This window comes from Hylobates moloch, unplaced genomic scaffold (genome assembly GCF_009828535.3).
Source record: "Hylobates moloch isolate HMO894 unplaced genomic scaffold, HMol_V3 SCAFFOLD_10, whole genome shotgun sequence".
NCBI lineage: Eukaryota > Metazoa > Chordata > Mammalia > Primates > Hylobatidae > Hylobates > Hylobates moloch.
Window position 1 is genome coordinate 25,576,361 of NW_026652285.1, and position 18,849 is coordinate 25,595,209.

General features: G+C 51.9%; 1 protein-coding gene across 6 annotated transcripts in view; it reads right to left on the bottom strand.

Moving 5' to 3' along the window:
* ACLY (ATP citrate lyase) overlaps positions 1–18,849 on the bottom strand; it is a 65,541-nt gene that overhangs the window by 42,613 nt on the left and 4,079 nt on the right. For 2 of the 6 annotated variants that reach the window (XM_032163627.2, XM_032163626.2), the window contains exons 1-5: positions 10,563–10,717; positions 5,367–5,552; positions 4,073–4,195; positions 921–983; positions 205–395 (exon numbers count right to left, since the gene is read on the bottom strand). In XM_032163627.2, the coding sequence (XP_032019518.1) occupies positions 205–395; positions 921–983; positions 4,073–4,195; positions 5,367–5,552; positions 10,563–10,697 (698 nt within the window). In that variant the 5' untranslated portion in view covers positions 10,698–10,717. Of the gene's footprint in view, positions 1–204; positions 396–920; positions 984–4,072; positions 4,196–5,366; positions 5,553–10,562; positions 10,718–18,849 lie in introns of those variants that run through there. The other 4 variants (XM_032163629.2, XM_032163628.2, XM_058445026.1 and 1 more) reach the window with 3 other exon arrangements.

Below are 18,849 nucleotides of genomic sequence, written 5' to 3' on the forward strand. Positions count from 1 at the left end.
AAGGAGGTGAGGGACGCTGGCGGCATATTTCAGTCTGGTTCCGAGCCAGTCCCCGCCCTGCACCTGGCTGTCTTCCTCAGGACAGGGCCATGTCTACCACCTGGCTCCCAGAGAGGAGACCGCTCCACTCTCCCTGGTCTGTGCCCAGAGCCTGTCAGCCTTCTCATCCCAACTGCCACCTCCCTACCATCCCTCTCACTCAACTCTTTCTTGTCTTCAGGGGAGTGGACCAAAAGATGTTTTTTGATGTCTTCAGGATTTAGTTTCTCATCCACGCCAACAAGTAGCTTCTGGGCCTTGGCATCCACATCACCCACGTCCACACCCCCCTCGTGGTGGAACAGGACGTAGTCCCCTTCTCGGGTGGCATAGATGCAGACATAGAACTCCTCCGCCTTGCAGGTGAAGAGACAAGACAGTGGGATTGGGGTTGGGGGGCGAAGCTGGTGAGGGGCACTGAACTGGGGAAGATGGGGGTGTCTACCATGTACTGGGAGAGGAAACCAATCCCCACGGTCTTATTTTCTAAAACCCAGTAAAAACCATATATCCAGAGACTTGTCCACCATCATTTCCCCGAGGACAAGAGGAAGAAGCCTCTACCCCACTGGCTGGCGGTCCAGACTGAATCAGTGTGACCGACCCCAGCTGAGGGGTGGGGCCTGCCTGCAGGTCGTTCTCATCCCTGCAGTGGGAAGTCCCCTTTGTTACCAGTCCTAACTCCTCTCTGCTGCAGACCAAGCCCTTTCCTTCCCCTCTGGACTCCCGAGTCCGCAGCACCCTCAGATCCTCAGTGCAGCTTCAGGGACCCCGGTCCCTCTGACTGTCCTCATCAGCTTGACTTCTTTCATCATGTTACGGTGGACAAATCCAAGGTTCCAGGAGGGAGAAGACCCAGCCTGGAGCCGCCTCACACATACCTGACTGTGGGGGACGAAGGGCTCGATCAGAAAGTTCTTGAGGAAGCCTGTGGCCTTGCCAACCTACAGAAAAATTGAGGGAGATGAAACTCAGAGGGACAGCACGTCTTGCCCCCAGGGCAGAAGGAGGGACTACACAGGGGTGGTGCCCAAGCACTCCCACCACCACACCCAGCAAAGAGAGATTTTTCCAGAAAAAATGGGGTCACAGATCCCTAAGCTCAGTAAGTCCTCATGAGACGCCCTTTCACCCCTTGCTCTGGTGCGGGCTGTGCCTGAACAGGCACCGACCTTGCCCACTCTTGGCATCCTCTGGAGGGTGACACAGGACCTGTGCAAGTGAAAGGGCTCCAACAAGTCACGGCTGTGGCAGAGCTTGACAGGGAGGGGAAACTGGGTAGGAGAGAGGTAACCATTCTGCTTCATGGGCCTTGAGGAAGGCACAGTGACTCAGCCTCAGGACATGGGTCCGGGCGTGGGGAATGGGTGGAGAAGGGGCGGGGGCCAGGGCTTAATCAGGGAAACTTCTCCACACAGACTCTCCTGGCTGAGGACCACAGGCCTGCAGAGCTAATCAGTTTGAGTGATTCCCTGGAGGTGGCTGCGGCGAGACAGCCCTCATCCTAGTAAGTCCTAAACCCCCCACCTGGCCTGTGCGTCACTGCTGAGTCAGGGACCAGACAGCAATCCATCAGAGGTAATGAGCCACTCCTGCTGGCCCAACGCTGCTGCCAGCTCAGATGTCTGATGTCCCCCACCTTCCCCTCCCAGAGGCCAGCAGAAGGAAGCAGGACGTGCTCCCTGGGGACATGCTCAGCATCCCTCCCTCCAATCCCACCATCTTCTCTCCAAAGGCCTGGGAACTCAAGGGACAGGTTGCTTCATGCCTGGGTCCATGTGCAACTTCAAGGATCCCACTTTACCAACGAGAGCCAGAAACTGGGAAATTAACATTTAAGGGCTACTCTGAGGAAGCCCAATGAGGGAGGAAGACATCTCCATCACCACCTTCATTGCTATTCCCGAGGTAGCCAAGGAAGAGAACAGCTCATCCCTGGTACAGTTTCACCCCAGACGAGCACCAGGCCCTTCAGACCCACGTGCTCTACAGAGCCAGGTGTGGATGGCACATTCTTCCCAGGCTAGGCCAAGCCTCAGCTCCACTCCCTCCCTTAGTCCTCCAGCTCCCTTGGGGAGTGAGAAGAAACACAATTTTATTTCCAGGCATCTCTTAGCCTTCCTAAACCATGTTTCACTTTAACTCTCTCATCTACATGGTTGAAATTCATCACCAAGCTAGGAGAAGTTAATAATTGAATTTGGGCTTGGTGGCACACATCTGTGGTCCCAGCTACATGGGCGGCTGAGGCAGGAGGATTACCCGAGGCCAGGAGTTCGAGACCAGCCTGGGTAACATTCGAGACCCTATCTCTACAAAAAATTTTTAAAAAGCAGCCTGGCATGGTGGCATGTACCTATAGTCCCGGATACTCAGGAAGCTGAGATGGGAGGATAACTTGAACCTGGGAAGTGGAGGCTGTAGTGAGACGTGAACATGCCACTGCACTACAGCCTTGAGTGACAGTGTGAGACCCTGTCTTAAAAAAAATAAAGTAGGCCGGGCACAGAGGCTCATGCCTGTAATCCCAACACTTTGGGAGGCCGAGGCAGGCAGATTACCTGAGGTCAGGAGTTCGAGACCAGCCTGGCCAACATGGAGAAAACTCGTCTCTACTAAAAGTACAAAATTAGCCAAGTATGGTGGTGCATGCCTATAATATCAGCTACTCAGAAGGCGGAGGCTAGAAAATCGCTTGAACCCGGGAGGCGGAGGCTGCAATGAGCCGAGATCCAGCCATTGCACTCCAGCTGGGGCAACAAGAGCGAAACTCCATCTCAAAAAAAAAAAAAAAATCAAAAAAATTAGCCAGGTGTGGTAGCATTGTAGCCCCAGCTAATCAGGAGGCTGAGGTAGGAGGAATGCTTGAGCCCAAGACATCAAGGCTGCAGTCTAGCCTGGGCAAGAGAGCGAGACCTGTCTCAAAAATAAATAAATAAAAATTTAAAAAAGAACTGAATTTACCCTTCAACGTTATTAACTATCATATCTTAGGTTCTTGACCCAGTACGTCCTCCTGCCTAAATGACCATGCGTCTCCCTTTTTCATATTTTTAACCCACCCCTTAGGTACACGTACTATCACAAGCTACCATAACCCTTCCTTTTTGGAAACTGGAAAGAAAGGAGTTCCTAGAATGGGGCTGGGAGTGGTGGCTCACGCCTGTTAATCCCAGCACTTTGGGAGGCCTGAGGTCGGGAGTTTGAGACCAACCTGACCAGCATGGAGAAACCTCGTCTCTACTAAAAATACAAAATCAGCCAGGCATAGTGGTACATGCCTGTAATCCCAGCTAGTCGGGAGGCTGAGGCAGGAGAATCTCTTGAACCCGGGTGGCAGAGGTTGTGGTGAGCTGAGATCACGCCACTGCACTCCAGCTTGGGGAACAAGAGTGAAACTCCGCCTAAAAAAAAAAAAAAAAAAACAAAAATCAGACCAGGCCAGGCGCGGTGGCTCATGCCTGTAATCCCAGCATTTTGGGAGGCTGAGGCAGGCAGATCACAAGGTCAGGAGTTTGAGACCAGCCTAGCCAATATGGTGAAACCTCATCTCTACTAAAATTACAAAAATTAGCCTGCCATGGTGGGAAGTGTCTGTAGTCCCAGCTACTCAGGAGGCTGGGGCAGGAAAATCACTTGAACTGGGAGGCTGAGGTTGCAGTGAGCCAAGATCATGCCACACTCCAGCCTGGGCTACAGAGCAAGACCCTGTCTCAAAAAAAAAAAAAAAAAAAAAAAAAAAGATTCAGACCATTTCCACCTGGCTCTTGAATTATATTGAGGTTACCTCTGCAGCACATCTTGCCCAAACCAATAAAACAAAGAAGTCTGGATGATGAGGGAGCTGGGAATGGGCACCAAGACTGAGCCTACTGCTGGCAGCCACCTGAGTGGGTCAGCGCCACAGGACTCCTGCCTTCCCTGAGCTACAATGAGACTGGCTGTGGGGGTGATCCACAGAGCTGCTGACCTGGAGGTGACCATATTTGCTTCTGTTACCACACAAGTTCACCCTGACCCCATGCCCACTCACTGTGGCTTCCTGTCCCAGCCGTGGCTTCAGCCAGGACTTGACCCCATCCAGAGTGAGGTTGACCCCAACGAGACCAAGTTTTCCACGACGTTTGATCAGCTGGTCTGGCTTGACTACCAAGTTCTGGAATGAAAGCGGTTTGTATTTAGAGTGAGGAAGAATTAGATAAACATTAGTATTTTGGGGATCCAAATAGAGGACAGCAGGGATTGACTTCCCATTCACTCTGCTCCAAAGCCAGCCCCATCCATCCTTCAGAGTCAACTCCTGGATGCTTCCCCCACCTACCCTAGGCAACATCTTGCTTTTGACAACCAGGTATCTAGAGGCATTTGTGCCCAGATGGAGCCTGGCACAGAGTAGGCGCTCAGCAAATACCTGCTGAGTGAATAAGTGATTCCCTACCCTCCCTATGTGATACATTAGCTTCTTCATTCAACAGTAAGCCCCTCAGAATATGGACCAGAACCCATGTTCCAAAGAGGAAAACAGAGAGACAGAGCCTTGAGGCAGCAAGGAACCTCAGAGGTCATCTGGTCAACCCCATCCCTGTGCTTGAACCCTGTCTACAACAGGCCCAACAAGCAGCCCCTAACCACTGCTCATACATCTCCAGGGCCAGGAAACTCTCTCCATCCCTTTGTGGTTGAGCTGCCTTCTAGTGGGAAGAAACACCACCACTAGTCCTAGGCTTGCTCTCTGAGCCCTGACAAGGAAATCTAAGAGCTTTCTAACAACGGTCCTGCAGAGATCTCAAGAACGGAGCCTCTATTCCAGGCTGATCCTCCAGGGTCAGGGCCATTCTTCACAAAGTACAATGTCACACTTCCTAATTGCCTTGATACACTCCTGATATACTCCACTTAGGGGAGGAGAGGGCATATCCCTACTTTTTACTGAGCATCTACCATGTGCCAGGCACCAAGCATGCTAAATGTTTCTTGCTAATCCTTACAGCTCAAAGTGAGTATTATCCCATTGGAGAGATGGGGAATCTAAAACTCAAAAGAGGTGAAATGGCTTGCCCCAGGCCACATGGTTAATAAACACAGCTGTGATTTGGACACCATTTTATCCAGTTTCAAGCCCATGGCAGGGTATACCATGCTGGGGTACCTCAACATGCAGGGCTCAGCATGAACACAAACCCTGCTCAGCCCATGGCATGCTTCCCACAGCTGCTGCTGGCAGCCTCCAACCCCATGACTCTATCGGCATCACCAACAAACCAATGGCTTTCTCTTCCTCAGACCCCAGGCCTGGAAGAACAGCCCCGAGTGGAGGCAGGGCTCACCTGGCTGAGCAGCCAGGGGTGGTCCTGCAGCAAGCGGGCCCAGTCTGTGTCAGGAGTGACCCGAGCATACTTGAACCGATTCTGGATGGCTGAGGTGGTGCAGATGAACTTGTAAAGGAGTTCTTTGCCCGTCTGCTCTGAAATTGCCTTGGCCGACATGGCTGCAGAGAGACCTGCTCTACCTGTCTGGGAGAGAGGAGCTGGTCAGAAGGGGGCAGGCGTGTGGAGGCACTATCTTCCCCAGCAGGGCAGACCCGCTCCCAGTTGCCCCCAGACAATAAAACCAGATCTCAGCTTTTCTCAAGAGTAAGGAAAAAATGCTGTCCCAGAGGGAGGGATGGAAGAGAGATACCAAGCAGCACTTTTGCCAACAGAGGAAGAAGATCCAGAGATAATGGGTGAGGGAAGATAGAGAAAAACAAAGGTGCCATTTGCCCTGGGACTCTTGCCTCACCCTGCCCCATTCCCTCTAGGCAAACTAGCTGACCCACAACCACACTCATCCTGGAGCAAAAGGCAGCTGGCTAGGCGGCCAGGAAAACCGGTGCTTTGACCCAAATCTGAGTGCTGGTCCCATCTGAGGTGGGCAGAGACTCTGAAACACCTTTCTGTTCCTTGACCAGTGCAGAGTACGGCTGAAATTGCAAAAGGCTAGCCTTTCTCTCCCTACAGGTTTCATCTCCCCCACACCCAGATTTACCCCTACACATACCCTTACACACCACCGGGCCAATGGCCAAGCCAGCAAGTTTACTTAGCCTCAAAAAGGGTCACACCCCCAGGTCCTGGTTAAGAAGGGGAGTAGGGGAGGGGGGAGGATCATCGCAAAGCTCTTTTCTCCTCATTTCTCCCGGACACTAGCCTCCCAACCCTGAGTATGGAGCAGACACAGGGCAGGGAAACTGAGCTTTAGTACATTCCATCCGCCCCACTGAGTCATCCAGCTGCTAATTTAGAGCAAAACTCACTAAGCAAAACAGATGCCTCTCTGGGGACCACCCTGTAGTGGTCACTTCTAACTGGGGCAGACTGAGAGGAGGAGGAGGAAGAGGCAGAAACCATCCTCCATCACATGTATAAGAAAACTCATCCTGGAGTTCGGGGCTACAGTGAGCTGTGATTGCACTGCTGCACTGTAGCCTGGGTGTCAGAGCAAGACCTTGTGTCTAAAAAAAGACAAAAAGAAACTCATCTCATATGAGCTCTGGGAGCTACACTGAGATTTATAACTCCGTTTCTTAGATGAGGAATAAAATCTCAGAGGCGTTAGGATAACTTGCCCAAGAAGCCCACCTAATAATAAGCAAGGTTGTGACCCAAGACTCGAACCCAAACCCTCTTACACCTAGGTCCCCAGAAAAATCCACACTAGCCCGAGAAAAGACCATTTTTCCAAAAGCCAGGCCCGTGTGTCCTTTTCACTTCAAAGAGTCTATGATAAGAATTTCATCATCTCCCCTCCCCACCACTCTGTCCTGACACACCCATTCTCCTGTGGGTAACTCCGAGTGAGCTGGGGAGGGGAATAGGGGGAGATGGGCATGGGAATTCAGGCCAAGAGCTTGGCCGGATCAGGAAAAGTCACTCCTGTCTCTCCCGCCAAGGCCCAGAAGCAAAGCTGTTGAATTTGCTGTGGGAGAAAAAAGTCAAGTACAAATAAAGGAGGGCAGAGTGAAGGAGACGGCTTGTTTACATGTGGTGGAAGCTGGGTCTCCATTCCCAGTTCAGAGAAGGCCAACATTCCAGGGGCTATGTTGTGCCCCCTCCCAATCGGCCAGGCTGGTGGGGCTTCAGGTTCTCATCCTGGCTTAGCTGCCTCTGTTGGCCTCCCAGCTATTATCCAGCATGGCACAATGGGTGTATTCAGCCTGGTGTCTGCCTAAAGTGGGGTAGCTGGGAAGGGGCTCAGAGATGTTCCCTTTTCTGGCCTTCTCCTGGAATGACTTGAGATTCCTTCTCAGTATGAGTTTCCAGAGACGTCCCAACCAGCCCCACTGCCCCATGGTCCTCCACCCGCCACCCACTGCTCCATTTCCCAATCTTTTTGACTCAGACCAGAAAAACTGGTCTGGAAATTGAATGGATACACCCCCCACCCCTCTTCCAAAGAGAGTGCAGCCCAGGGCAGATCAAGGCACACTCAGAGAGGAGGGGGCAGTGGCTGACCATCCTCAGCAATTCAGACTCCTTCCGTAACTCCAGGGGAAAGGAAGTCCCTGGGCTATGCCTCTCTAGGAGAAAGAAGTCTGAGACTTCCAGTAAAACAGTCCCCTGAACCTGGCACCTCCAAAACAGACACAAGACCCGACTTTGGAAAGGACAAGGGAGAGAAAACGGACCCCTGCAGCTGAGAAATCACAGTTTTCTTAAGACCCAGATCAAATTTCAGGTCCAAGAGCCCACCTCCATAGGGTCTTTGGAAGAGGGATAGGAGAGAAGACACAATGGGATGATACAGGATAGAAAAGAAGATTTGCCAGTTTACCAAAACAAGAGATTTGCCACTAGAGCATTTTGGCTTAGAGAGGGGAGGTTGAGACAAGGAATGTATACAACATAATAAAAAAAAAAGGTCTCTGCAAATTCACCAATACAGAGAAGGCAAATGGCTCACAAACCCAGGGAGTGGAGTCAGTAGAGATAAATCGCAACTTTAATGGTTCACTGAGGTCTTCTTTTTTTTTTTTCTTTTTATTTTTTTTTTGAGAAGGACTCTTGCTCTGTCGCCCAGGCTGGAGTGATCTTGGCTCACTGCAACCTCAGCCTCCCAGGTTCAAGTGATTCTCCTGCCTCTGCCTCCTGAGTAGCTGGGATTACAGATGCATGCCACCACACCCATCTAATTTTTTTGTATTTTTAGTAGAGACGGGTTTCATCATGTTGGTCAGGCTGGTCTCGAACTCCTGACCTCGTGATCCACCCGCCTCAGCCTCCCAAAGTGCTGGGATTACAGGCATGAGCCACTGCGCCCGGCCTTCAGTGAGGTCTTAAAGTCTCTCTAAGGCAGTGGCTCTTAACCTCTTTGAGGTCTCAGACTCTTCTGAGACTGAAGAAAATCCCAGAAAAAGGTACACAAATCCAATTGTGCATATTGTTTCAAGGTGCTCACCTGTGACAATGATCCGATGGCCCACAGACTGACCACCAGTTAAGAACATTTGCGGCCGGGCGCGGTGTCTCGCGCCTGTAATCCCAGCACTTCGGGAGGCCAAGGAGGGCGAATCACGAGGTCAGGAGTTTGAGACCAGCCTGGCCAATATGGTGAAACCCTGTTTCTACTAAAAATACAAAAATTAGCCGGGCGTGGTGGTGCACACCTGTAGTCCCAGCTACTAGGGAGGCTGAGGCAGGAGAATTGCTTGAACCCAGGAGGCGGAGGTTGCAGTGAGCCGAGATCCACCACTGCACTCCAGCCTGGCGACAGAGCAAGACTCTGTCTCAAAAAAAAAAAAAGAAAGAAAGAAAGAAAATATTTGCTCTACTGGAATCAGCAAATACCTACAAATACCTATCTGGGTTTGGGATCTCTCCCCGCAACGTCTTAGTCTGCCTCCCCAGTAGCTGAATGTGCTGTCAAACAAGTGACAGATGATTGGGCTGAGCTTGGACTCCAGGAACTGTTACTTGGTAACAGCTAAATGTGTAAACCATTTGGGGGAAATCATGCCAAGGAACCTGAAAACACACACATACACACATTCTCTAAGGGAGGGGCCTTATGAGCTGAATGGAGTCTTTTCTGCAGACGGGTGAGTGACCCAGGATTGAGTTCACTTTTAGCAGACACTGAGAGAAGCAGCCCACACAGGAGGCTGAATGAAAGAAGCTTGTTCCCCAGGACACACTCTGGGACACAGCCAGTGGAAGGGAATCACTGGGGATGCTACTTTGGGTGCCTCTGGGAAAGACAAAAACACTCATTTGAAGGTTAGTCTCTGCATGATTGGGATTTATGTATGTATGTATGTATGTATTTATTTTTTTAGAAGACAGGCAATCCCTGGAGTAAATTCTAGAGAGGCAGAATTCTGTGAGTGCCCCCTACTGCGGCAGGCATAGTGTCAGAACGGGGATGGAGCCCATCAGCTGCCCAGTGTCTGAGGGCTCTTCCCACTACCGCCCCCCAAGCTGTTTAGGAAGGTTTCTAAGAGGTGAAAATCACCCATTTGGGCAACTGGGACCTACCAGCTGTCCCTCACCCCACATTTTAGTTCAGCTGAGCCAGTTGAAAACACAGAGCAAAGTTAAGGGTGGAGAGGAGTAGGCTAGCTGGCCAAACTGTGCTGTGCACTTTTCCTTATCTCTTCCAAAATCCTCTTCCCAGGAAGACCTCCAGAGACCCCGTAACGGCAGAACTCGGCGCTGCACGGTATCTGCCAAGGTTGGAGACGGCGGCAGGCGCTGGGACTGGCCCATTGCCAGGCTCGACAGGAGGGCGGCGGCAGCATCCTCCAGCCCCTTGAGGACCTTTCCCCGGCCAGACTTGGCGTCAGCTCAGGGGTGGGGTGGCACCCCGGCCATCTGTCGCTTAGGGGCTGGACTCGACGGTACCTCCAGTGCGAGGAGGGTCCTTGCTGCGAGATTCCAGTCCTCGCGGCGAGACGAGGCAAGGCCTCGGGCACCCTGGGGCAGCCTGGCCCCGCGTGGCCCGCCCCGGAGGCGCGCATAGCTCGTTCTCTCCACTTGGGCGTGGAGCTCAATTTTGTCCCCACAAAACCAAGGGAAGGGCCTGAGCCCGGCCAGTGAGGAATCGGAGTGGGACAAGTCGCAACCGCTTTCTCTACTTCCCGTCCCGGCATCCGATGGGGGAACCCGGATGGAGCAAAAAGGCGGCCCGATGAGCCCGAGGAGCTGATAGCTGTGCCCGGGAGGGATGAGGCGCGCCAGGAGGAGGCCCATGCAATGTGGCAGAGGCAGGAGAGGCAAGGACGGCGGCAAGCCCCATGCAAACTCCCAGGAACTGGAATGTGTGTGTCGCGCGGGGGGAGGGGAGGGGCGTCGACACGCGGCCACCAGCCGGGACCCCGGGCGAAGGCTAACCTAAAGCTAAGACCCTCAAAACTTCCAAGCAGGTGCAGGGAGGGCGCGTGGGCACCGAGCCCGCGTCGGGGAAGGCGGTTCCGGGTTAGTGGAGAGAGGCAGGAAGCTCCTAGGGCGAGCGGGCTCCAGCCAGCGAAAACAGCCTCCCGTGCTCACCTCTGCCGAAGTCCGTGCGCGGCGCTTCCTCCACAGGCCTAACGAACCCCGCAAAATCCGGAGCGCTCCAGCAGCCGGTAGCTTCCCGGGATCCGGCTTTTGTCCCGGCCCAGCCGGGCTTCTCCCCGCCCCCATCAGCTCGCGGCGAGAACGGCCCCGCGATTGGCCACACGCGTTCCCTAGCCTGAGCGCCAGAGCTCCTCCCAATTCGCTGCCGCCTTGGCCCCGCCCCACGAGGGCGGGCCCCGGGGCCTGCTGGGACTTGTAGTCCCACTGGCCCGTCCACCGCCTCTTAGGAGCCGGCGGGGCCGGGGCGGGGCCCCGGGTGGGGAGATGGGCCGGGCTAGGCTGGGAGGAGAACGTGTGGTGCTGGGGGCTGTGGCCTGATCGCTTGAGGGGCTGGACAGATTGCCACTCGGGGAGTTGGGGAAGGGGAGGATGGGATTAGCCCAACTTGCTGCAACGCAGCTTTGGGACCTGGAGTACCCTTGCTCCCTCCCTTGGGAGAAACGGAAGTCTGCATCTGGGCCGCACCGAACCCGATTGCTTAGACAGTCTCCTTAAGCAGCAGTGGCTGGCAGGCCGCTTTCTATTAGCACGTGGCGCCTCTCCCCTCCCTGGACTCTCCCCACTGGGCCGATGGGGCAAGGCTGAGCCGAGGCTAACAGAGCATACTTCCCAGTGTGGGATAGGGCAGGGGCCGCGGTAAGCAAGTGGGACTAGGAGGGTGCAGGCACAGCGCTGTCCGTCCCACTCACCTGCTCGCTTCAGCACGGATCGGGGGGAGCTAGGAATTCAATGCGAGATTCCAGCGCAGGGCTGGAGCCATCCCAGACAGTCTCTTGCTCCCACCAACCCCAGGCTTAGACACTGGAATGAATGAATTGGTGTCTCCCGCTTCTCCATTACCTGAGACAGATCGAATTTTCCAAACCAAAAACTGGGACATCCAGTCTGACAGGTGCTGGTGAACTTGTGGGGCAGAATATGTGATATCAGTCCTGGAAAGCAGGACATGTATTTACCACTCGGACATGCTGCAGCCTCCCTCCCTACCTGCACCCCAACCCTGTAGGTCCGGAGCTGCTCCCTAAGCCTAACAGCTGTCTAGCTCCAGGAAGGAGGCCAGAAGCATCCACTAACCGGCTCAGGTGAAGAGGTCAGCCCAGAATGCAGGGAAGCAGCAGGCCTGTGCCCCTGCCAAGCACTTTGGGTCATACTCACACTGCAACAGTGTTGCGACACTTGCAGACAAAATCTTCTCCAAGACTCCCTCCCCCGATCCTGTTGCTGCCAGGAGTAAGGTAACTGAACTTGCTACCCATGCCTGAATCAAGTGTTCCCTGATGATGTCACTTTCTGGTCCCTTCCCTCCCATTCATCTTTTTGAAATAGCAGTTTCTTATCACCTCTCTTCTCTTGTCCTAAAATGGGGGTGGCCAGGCGTGGTGGCGCACACCTGTAATCCCAGCACTTTGGAAGGCCAAGGTGGGGGATTACTTGAGGTCAGGAGTTCAAGACCAATAAGGCAAAACCCCATCTCTACAAAAAATACAAAAATTAGCCAGGCATGGTAGCACACGCCTATAAATTCCAGCTACTCTTGAGGTTGAGGCACGAGAATCGCTTAAACCCGGGAGGTGGAGGTTGTAGTGAGGCGAGATTGCATCACTGCACTCCACCTGGGCAACAGAGAGATATTCTATCTCAAAAAAAAAAAAAGATACACTCCAGGCAAGGCATGCTGTCTCATGCCTATAATCCCAGAATTTTGGAAGGCCAAGTCAGGCAGATTGCTAGAGCCCAGAAGTTCAAGTACAGCCTGGGTAACATGGTAAGAGCCCCCACCACCACCACCAAATCTCTACAAAAAATAAAAAGACCGGGCGTGGTGATTCACACGCCTGTAATCCCAGCACTTTGGGAGGTCTCGGTGGGCAGATCACCTGAGTTCGAGGTCAGGAGTTCAAGACCAGCCTGGCCAACCTGGTGAAACCCTGTTTCTACTAAAAATAGAAAAAATTAGCTGGGCGTGGTGGCGGGTGCCTGTAATCCCAGCTACTCAGGAGGCTGAGGCAGGAGAATCGCTTGAACCCAGGAGGCGGAGGTTGCAGTGAGCCGAGATCGCACCAGTGCACTCCAGTGGAGGCAACAAGACCAAAACTCCATCTCAAGGCAAAAAAAAAAAAAAAATTAGCTGGGCGCTGTGGCAGGTGCCTGTAATCTCAGCTACTTGGGAGGCTGAGGCAGGAGAATTGCTTGAACCCAGGAGGCAGAGGTTGCAGTGAGCAGAGATCGTGCCATTGCACTCCAGCCTGGGCCACAGAGTGAGACTCTGTCTCAAAACAAAACAAAACAAACAAACAAAAATGAACAAAAATTAGCAGGGCATGGTGGTGCACACCTGTAGGCCCAGCTACTTGGGAGACCGAGGTGGAAGGATCACTTGAGTCCAGGAGATCAAGGCTGCAGTGAGCTGAGATTGTGCACTCCAGCCTGGGCGACAGGGTGTGACCCTGTCTCAGAAAAAAAAAAAAAGAAAAAAGAAAGAAAAGAAAAGAAAGAAGGAAAGAAAGAATACTCCCGGGAGGCCAGGTGCATAGGCTCAGGCCTGTAATCCCATCACTTTGAGAGGCCAAGGAGGGCTTGAGCCCAGGAGTTCCAACCCAGCCTGGGCTTTTTTGTAGTGAGTCTACATCACTACAAAAAATAAAAAATTAGCTGGGCAGCCGGGCATGCTGGCTTACGCCTATAATCCTAGCACTTTGGTAGGCCAAGGTGGGAGAATCACTTGCGTCCAGGAGTTCAAAACCAGCCTGGGCAACATAGTGAGTCACTGTCTCAAAAAAAAAAAAAAAAAAAATTAGGCATGGTGTCACACACCTGTAGTCCAAGCTACTCAGGAGGCAGAGGTGAGAGAGTCACTTGAGCCCAGGAGGTCAAAGATGCAGTGAGCTGGGTGGGCGCAGTGGCTCAAGCCTGTAATCACAGCACTTTGGGAGGCTGAGGCAGGCGGATCACTTGAGGCCAGGAGTTGGAGACCAGCCTGGCCAACATGGCGAAACCCGTCTCTACTAAAAATACAAAAAATTAGCTGGATGTGGTGACACATGCCTGTAATCCCAGTTACTCGGGAGGTTGGCTGGGTGCAGTGGCTCACGCCTATAATCACAACACTTGGGGAGGCCGAGGCGGGCGGATCACAAGGTCAGGAGATTGAGAACATCCTGACTAACAAAGTGAAACCCGATCTCTACGAGAAATACAAAAAAAATAGCCGGGCATGGTGGCACGTGCCTGTAGTCCCAGCTACTCAGGAGGCTGAGGCAGGAGAATCGTTTGAACCCGGGAGGCAGAGGTTGCAGTGAGCCGAGATTACGCCACTGCACTCCAGCCTGAGTGACAGAGCGAGACAAAAAAAAAAAAAAAAAAAAAAGGATGCAGTCAGCCATGACTGCACCACTGAACACCAGCCTGGGTGACAGAGTGAGACCCTGTCTGAGAAAAAAAAAAAGACAGATACACTCCTGGGGAAATGGTCATCCAGGAGGGACATAAAATATAATAAACTCTTTGAAGGTCAATTTGGTAATATCAATAAACATTTTAAATTCACTTGCCCTTTGGTCCAGTAATTCCATTTCTAATAATTTATCCTTCAGATATATTTGCATATGTGCATGATGAAGATAGGGATCTTTGTCTACTTTCTTCATTGCTGTATTTCTAGCAGTTTAAATAGGGACTGGTTACATAGTAAGTACTCAATAAATGTTTGCTGAATGATTGTCCTCCATTTAGGTGTTGCTAGGCCTAAGTTTGGCTATTCCTGGGCAGGAACAACAAAAAATAACTGTCCAGGGAGTGAGGGAGGAGAGGTGCTGGCCAGAGGGCCCATGAGCCAGCCACTGAGGTTTTCCAGTTCACTCAGTGGTCTCACACCAGGTCTCTGCCCCCAACCCCCAGCCTCCTCAAGTAAGACTCTCTCGGCCGGGCGTGGTGGCTCACGCTTGTAATCCCAGCACTTTGGGAGGCCGAGGCGGGCGGATCACGAGGTCAGGAGATTGAGACCATGGTGAAACCCCGTCTCTACTAAAAATACAAAAAAAATTAGCCGGGTGTGGTGGCGGGCGCCTGTAGTCCCAGCTACTCGGAGAGGCTGAGGCAGGAGAATGGCGTGAACCCGGGAGGCGGAGCTTGCAGTGAGCCGAGATTGCGCCACTGCACTCCAGCCTGGGCGACAGAGCGAGACTCCGTCTCAAAAAAAAAAAAAAAAAAAAAAAAAGTAAGACTCTCTCGTTTCCCCACCACACACCCACAGAGGTTCATCTGCCTTGAATTAATCAATCTAGAACCCATCTTCTCATCATTCTATTTTCTAACTTAAAAGCTCTAAACCAGGCTGGGTGCAGTGGCTCACGCCTGTAATCCCAACACTTTGGGAGGCCAAGGCGGGTGGACTGCCTGAGCTCAGGAGTTCAAAACCAGTCTGGCTAACGTGGCAAAACCCCCATCTCTACAAAAAATAAAATAAAAGCTCTAAACTCTTTTGATTTTCCCATTTGAATCACCTCCCTCCTTTTCTAGACTGGACTAGAGGACAGGTCCCTATCAGAATACAGAGGGTTATAGGCATCGTCTCCACACCCAGGTTTTGGGCATTCTACCTGGGTTCCAGAAACCTAAAACTGGCTAAGGACTTCCTCCTAGATTTGGACCAATTTTAGTTAATATTTATTGAGCACCTACTATGTGAAAGGCATACTACTCACAGCAGCCACTTGAGCTAACTGTTTTCATCATTTTGCCTATGATCAACTGACCTAATGATCTTCAGACTCCAAGTCCTTGGGCCTGTACCCTGCAACCTGCTGCAGGTGAGTAAGAGGGAAAGATCCTATCCAGTGGGTCTCCTTCATCTGACTGTAAGCAACCCAAGGCCTAGGAGAGTGCCTTGTTCATTTTGGCATCCCCAGTGCCTGGCATGGGACTGGGCACATATTAAGCATTCACTGTAAACATGACTAAAAAAAGGCTCTTCGGCCAGGCGCGGTGGCTCATGCTTGTAATCCCAGCACTTTGGGAGGCCGAGGCGGGCGGATCACGAGGTCAGGAGATCGAGACCACGGTGAAACCCCGTCTCTACTAAAAATACAAAAAATTAGCCGGGCGTGGTGGCGGGCGCCTGTAGTCCCAGCTACTCGGAGAGGCTGAGGCAGGAGAATGGCGTGAACCCGGGAGGCGGAGCTTGCAGTGAGCCAAGATCGCGCCACTGCACTCCAACCTGGGTGACAAAGCGAGACTCTGTCTCAAAAAAAAAAAGGCTCTTATAATATGTGAATGAAAGAAAGCAATTGTAGGGGAAGGGTAGGGAGAGGAGGGAGGAGATGCAGCTTGGAGAAGGGTCTACCTAAGTGTCCAGTTCTCCTATTTTTTTTTTTTTTTGAGATGGAGTCTCACCCCATCGCCCAGGCTGGAGTGCAATGGCGTGATCTTGGCTCACTTCAACCTCCACCTCCCGGGTTCAAATGATTCTCCTGCCTCAGCCTCCTGAGTAGCTGGGATTACAGGTGCCTGCCACCCTGCCCAGCTAATTTTTCTATTTTTAGTAGAGACGAGGTTTCGCCACGTTGGCCAGGCTGGTCTTTAACTCCAGACCTCATGATCTGCCTGCCTCGTCCTCCCAAAGTGCTGGGATTACAGGAGTGAGCCACCACACCCGGCCCAGTTCTACTATTTTTTTCTTTCTATTTATTTATTTATTTATTTATTTATTTATTTATTTATTTATTTATTGAGACTGAGCCTCGCTCTGTCACCCAAGCTAGAGTGCAGTGGCGTGATCTCGGCTCACTACAACCTCCGCCTCCTGGGTTCAAGCGATTCTCCTGTCTCGCCCTCCTGAGTAGCTGGGACTACAGGCACGTGCCACCACACCCGGCTGATTTTTTTTTTAATTTTTAGTAGAGACGGGGTTTCACCATGTTAGCCAGGATGGTCTTGATCTCCTGACCTCGTGATCCGCCTGCCTCAGCCTCCCAAAGTGCTAGGATTACAGGCGTGAGCCACCGTGCCCGACTACTATTTTTTTCAAATGCATTTTCTGTTTATGTAGAGTATCCGGTTCTAAACCAACCTCTCCCCTTGTAACAGCCCAAGACAGGAGCTTCCAGCAAAGCCCCATCATCATCCACCCTGTGAAAAGCCAAGGATTCTAACTTCTGCACCACTCACTTTTGCCCAGTACTGACCAACCTTTCATGAGAGCTAAGGGCCTGTGTGTCCTGGGGAAGGCTCTCCAGGGAGATGCAGCCAGGGCCCCTCTCTGTAACCTGACAGAGGCTGCCTGCCACCAGGGAAGCTGGAGGGATGGCCAGTTCCACTCCTGGGCAGCAGTTATCTCTCTGGGGATGTAGCATCTGTGCTCAGGGAATAAAGTTTCTCCATGCAGCCTAAACAGGTCCAGGCTGGCCCCTTCCCAGAGTCACCCCCACTCCATTCTGACTCCTCTCAAAAACTGCCACTGCCTCCTCCCCACCAGGTATGTTCCTATAAAATTCCCTCCTCTTTCAGGAAGAACCTGTGCAGCCTCTCCCACACACATAAATCACTTACCTTTGACTTTTACATATGACACGTTTGACCTTATCTCTGAATGAGTTTATCATTATTATTATTATTTTGAGATGGAGTTTTGCTCTTTTGCCCAGGCTGGAGTGAAGTGGCGCGATCTCCACTCACTGCAACCTCTGCCTTCCGGGTTCAAGCGATTCTCCTGCCTCAGCCTCCCAAGCAGCTGGGATTACAGGCACCCGCCACCACACGGGGTGGTGGAGGTTCAGTGAGCTGAGATCCTGCAACTGCACTCCACCCTGGGTGACAGAGCGAAACTCTGTCTCAAAATAAATAAATAAATAAAAATAAAAAAATCAAAGGAGTCTTCTGGCCGGGCATGATGGTTCATGCCTGTAATCCCAGCATTTTGGGAAGCCAAGGCAGGAGGACTGCCTGAGCTCAAGAGTTCAAGACCAGCCTGGGAAACATTGCAAAACACCTTCTCTACCAAAAAAAAAAAAAAAAAAAAAACCCAAAATTAGCAGGGTGTGATGGCATACACCTGTAGTTCCAGCTACTGGGGAGGCAGAGGTGGGAGGATTGCTTGAGTCCAGGAGGGCAGAGGTTGCAGTGAGCCGAGGTTGTGCCACTGCACTCCAGCCTTTATTTAGACACTCTGTCTAAATAAATAAATAAATAATAAATAAATAAAAGTAATCTTCTGACTGTTGTGTTGAGAAGGAAGTGGGGGAGGGGAGGCCAAGGAGACCCACTTAGAAGGATGTTGAAGTAATCCAGGAGAGAGATGATGAGGGCTCACAGTGAAGGCAGTAGTTACCTGGAGAGGGAGCTGTGAGTGGGGAGGGGCCTCTCACAGGACCCCCTACTAGCAATATGCTTCTTGATTTACCTGTGTGATGACTACATGGGTGTACTTTTTTTTTTTTTGAGAGACAGTCTTGTTCTGTCGCCCAGGCTGGAGTGCAGTGGCGTGATAATGGCTCACTGCAACCTCTGCCTCTTGAGTTCAAGTGATTCTCCTGCCTCGGCCTCTGGTACAGCTGGGATTACAGGTGTGTGCCACCATACCAGGCTACTTTTTGTATTTTTGGTAGAGATGGGGCTTCACCATGTTGGCCAGCCTGGTCTTAAACTCCCGACTCGAGGTGATCTGCCTGCCTTGGCCTCCCAAAGTGCTGGGATTACAGGAGTGAGCCACCACGCCCGGCCAGACATGTATGTTTATTTACTTATGTTCTATTTCACAATAAAAGAAGAAATAAAGCAATAACATGAGGAACACAGCTATAAATGGCTGGGACACACTGGAATCCAATTCTAGCACTCTTTATCCTGCTAATCGAACCCAAGGAATAGGCCCCAACCCAGCTCACTTATATCCTTGTGCTATAGCCTGGAGCAAACCTTGTCATTTCTCTCAGCCTCAGAGTTTCTCATCTGTGAAACCAGGAAACTACTGACTGGCTCTTTTTTTTTTTTTTTTAGACAGAGTCTCGCTCTGTCGCCCAGGCTGGAGTGCAGTGGCGCAATCTCGGCTCACTGCAAGCTCCGCCTCCCGGGTTCACGCCATTCTCCTGCCTCAGCCTCTCCGAGTAGCTGGGACTACAGGCACCCACCACCACGCCCGGCTAATTTTTTGTATTTTTAGTAGATACGGGGTTTCACCATGGTCTCGATCTCCTGACCTCGTGATCCGCCCGCCTCGGCCTCC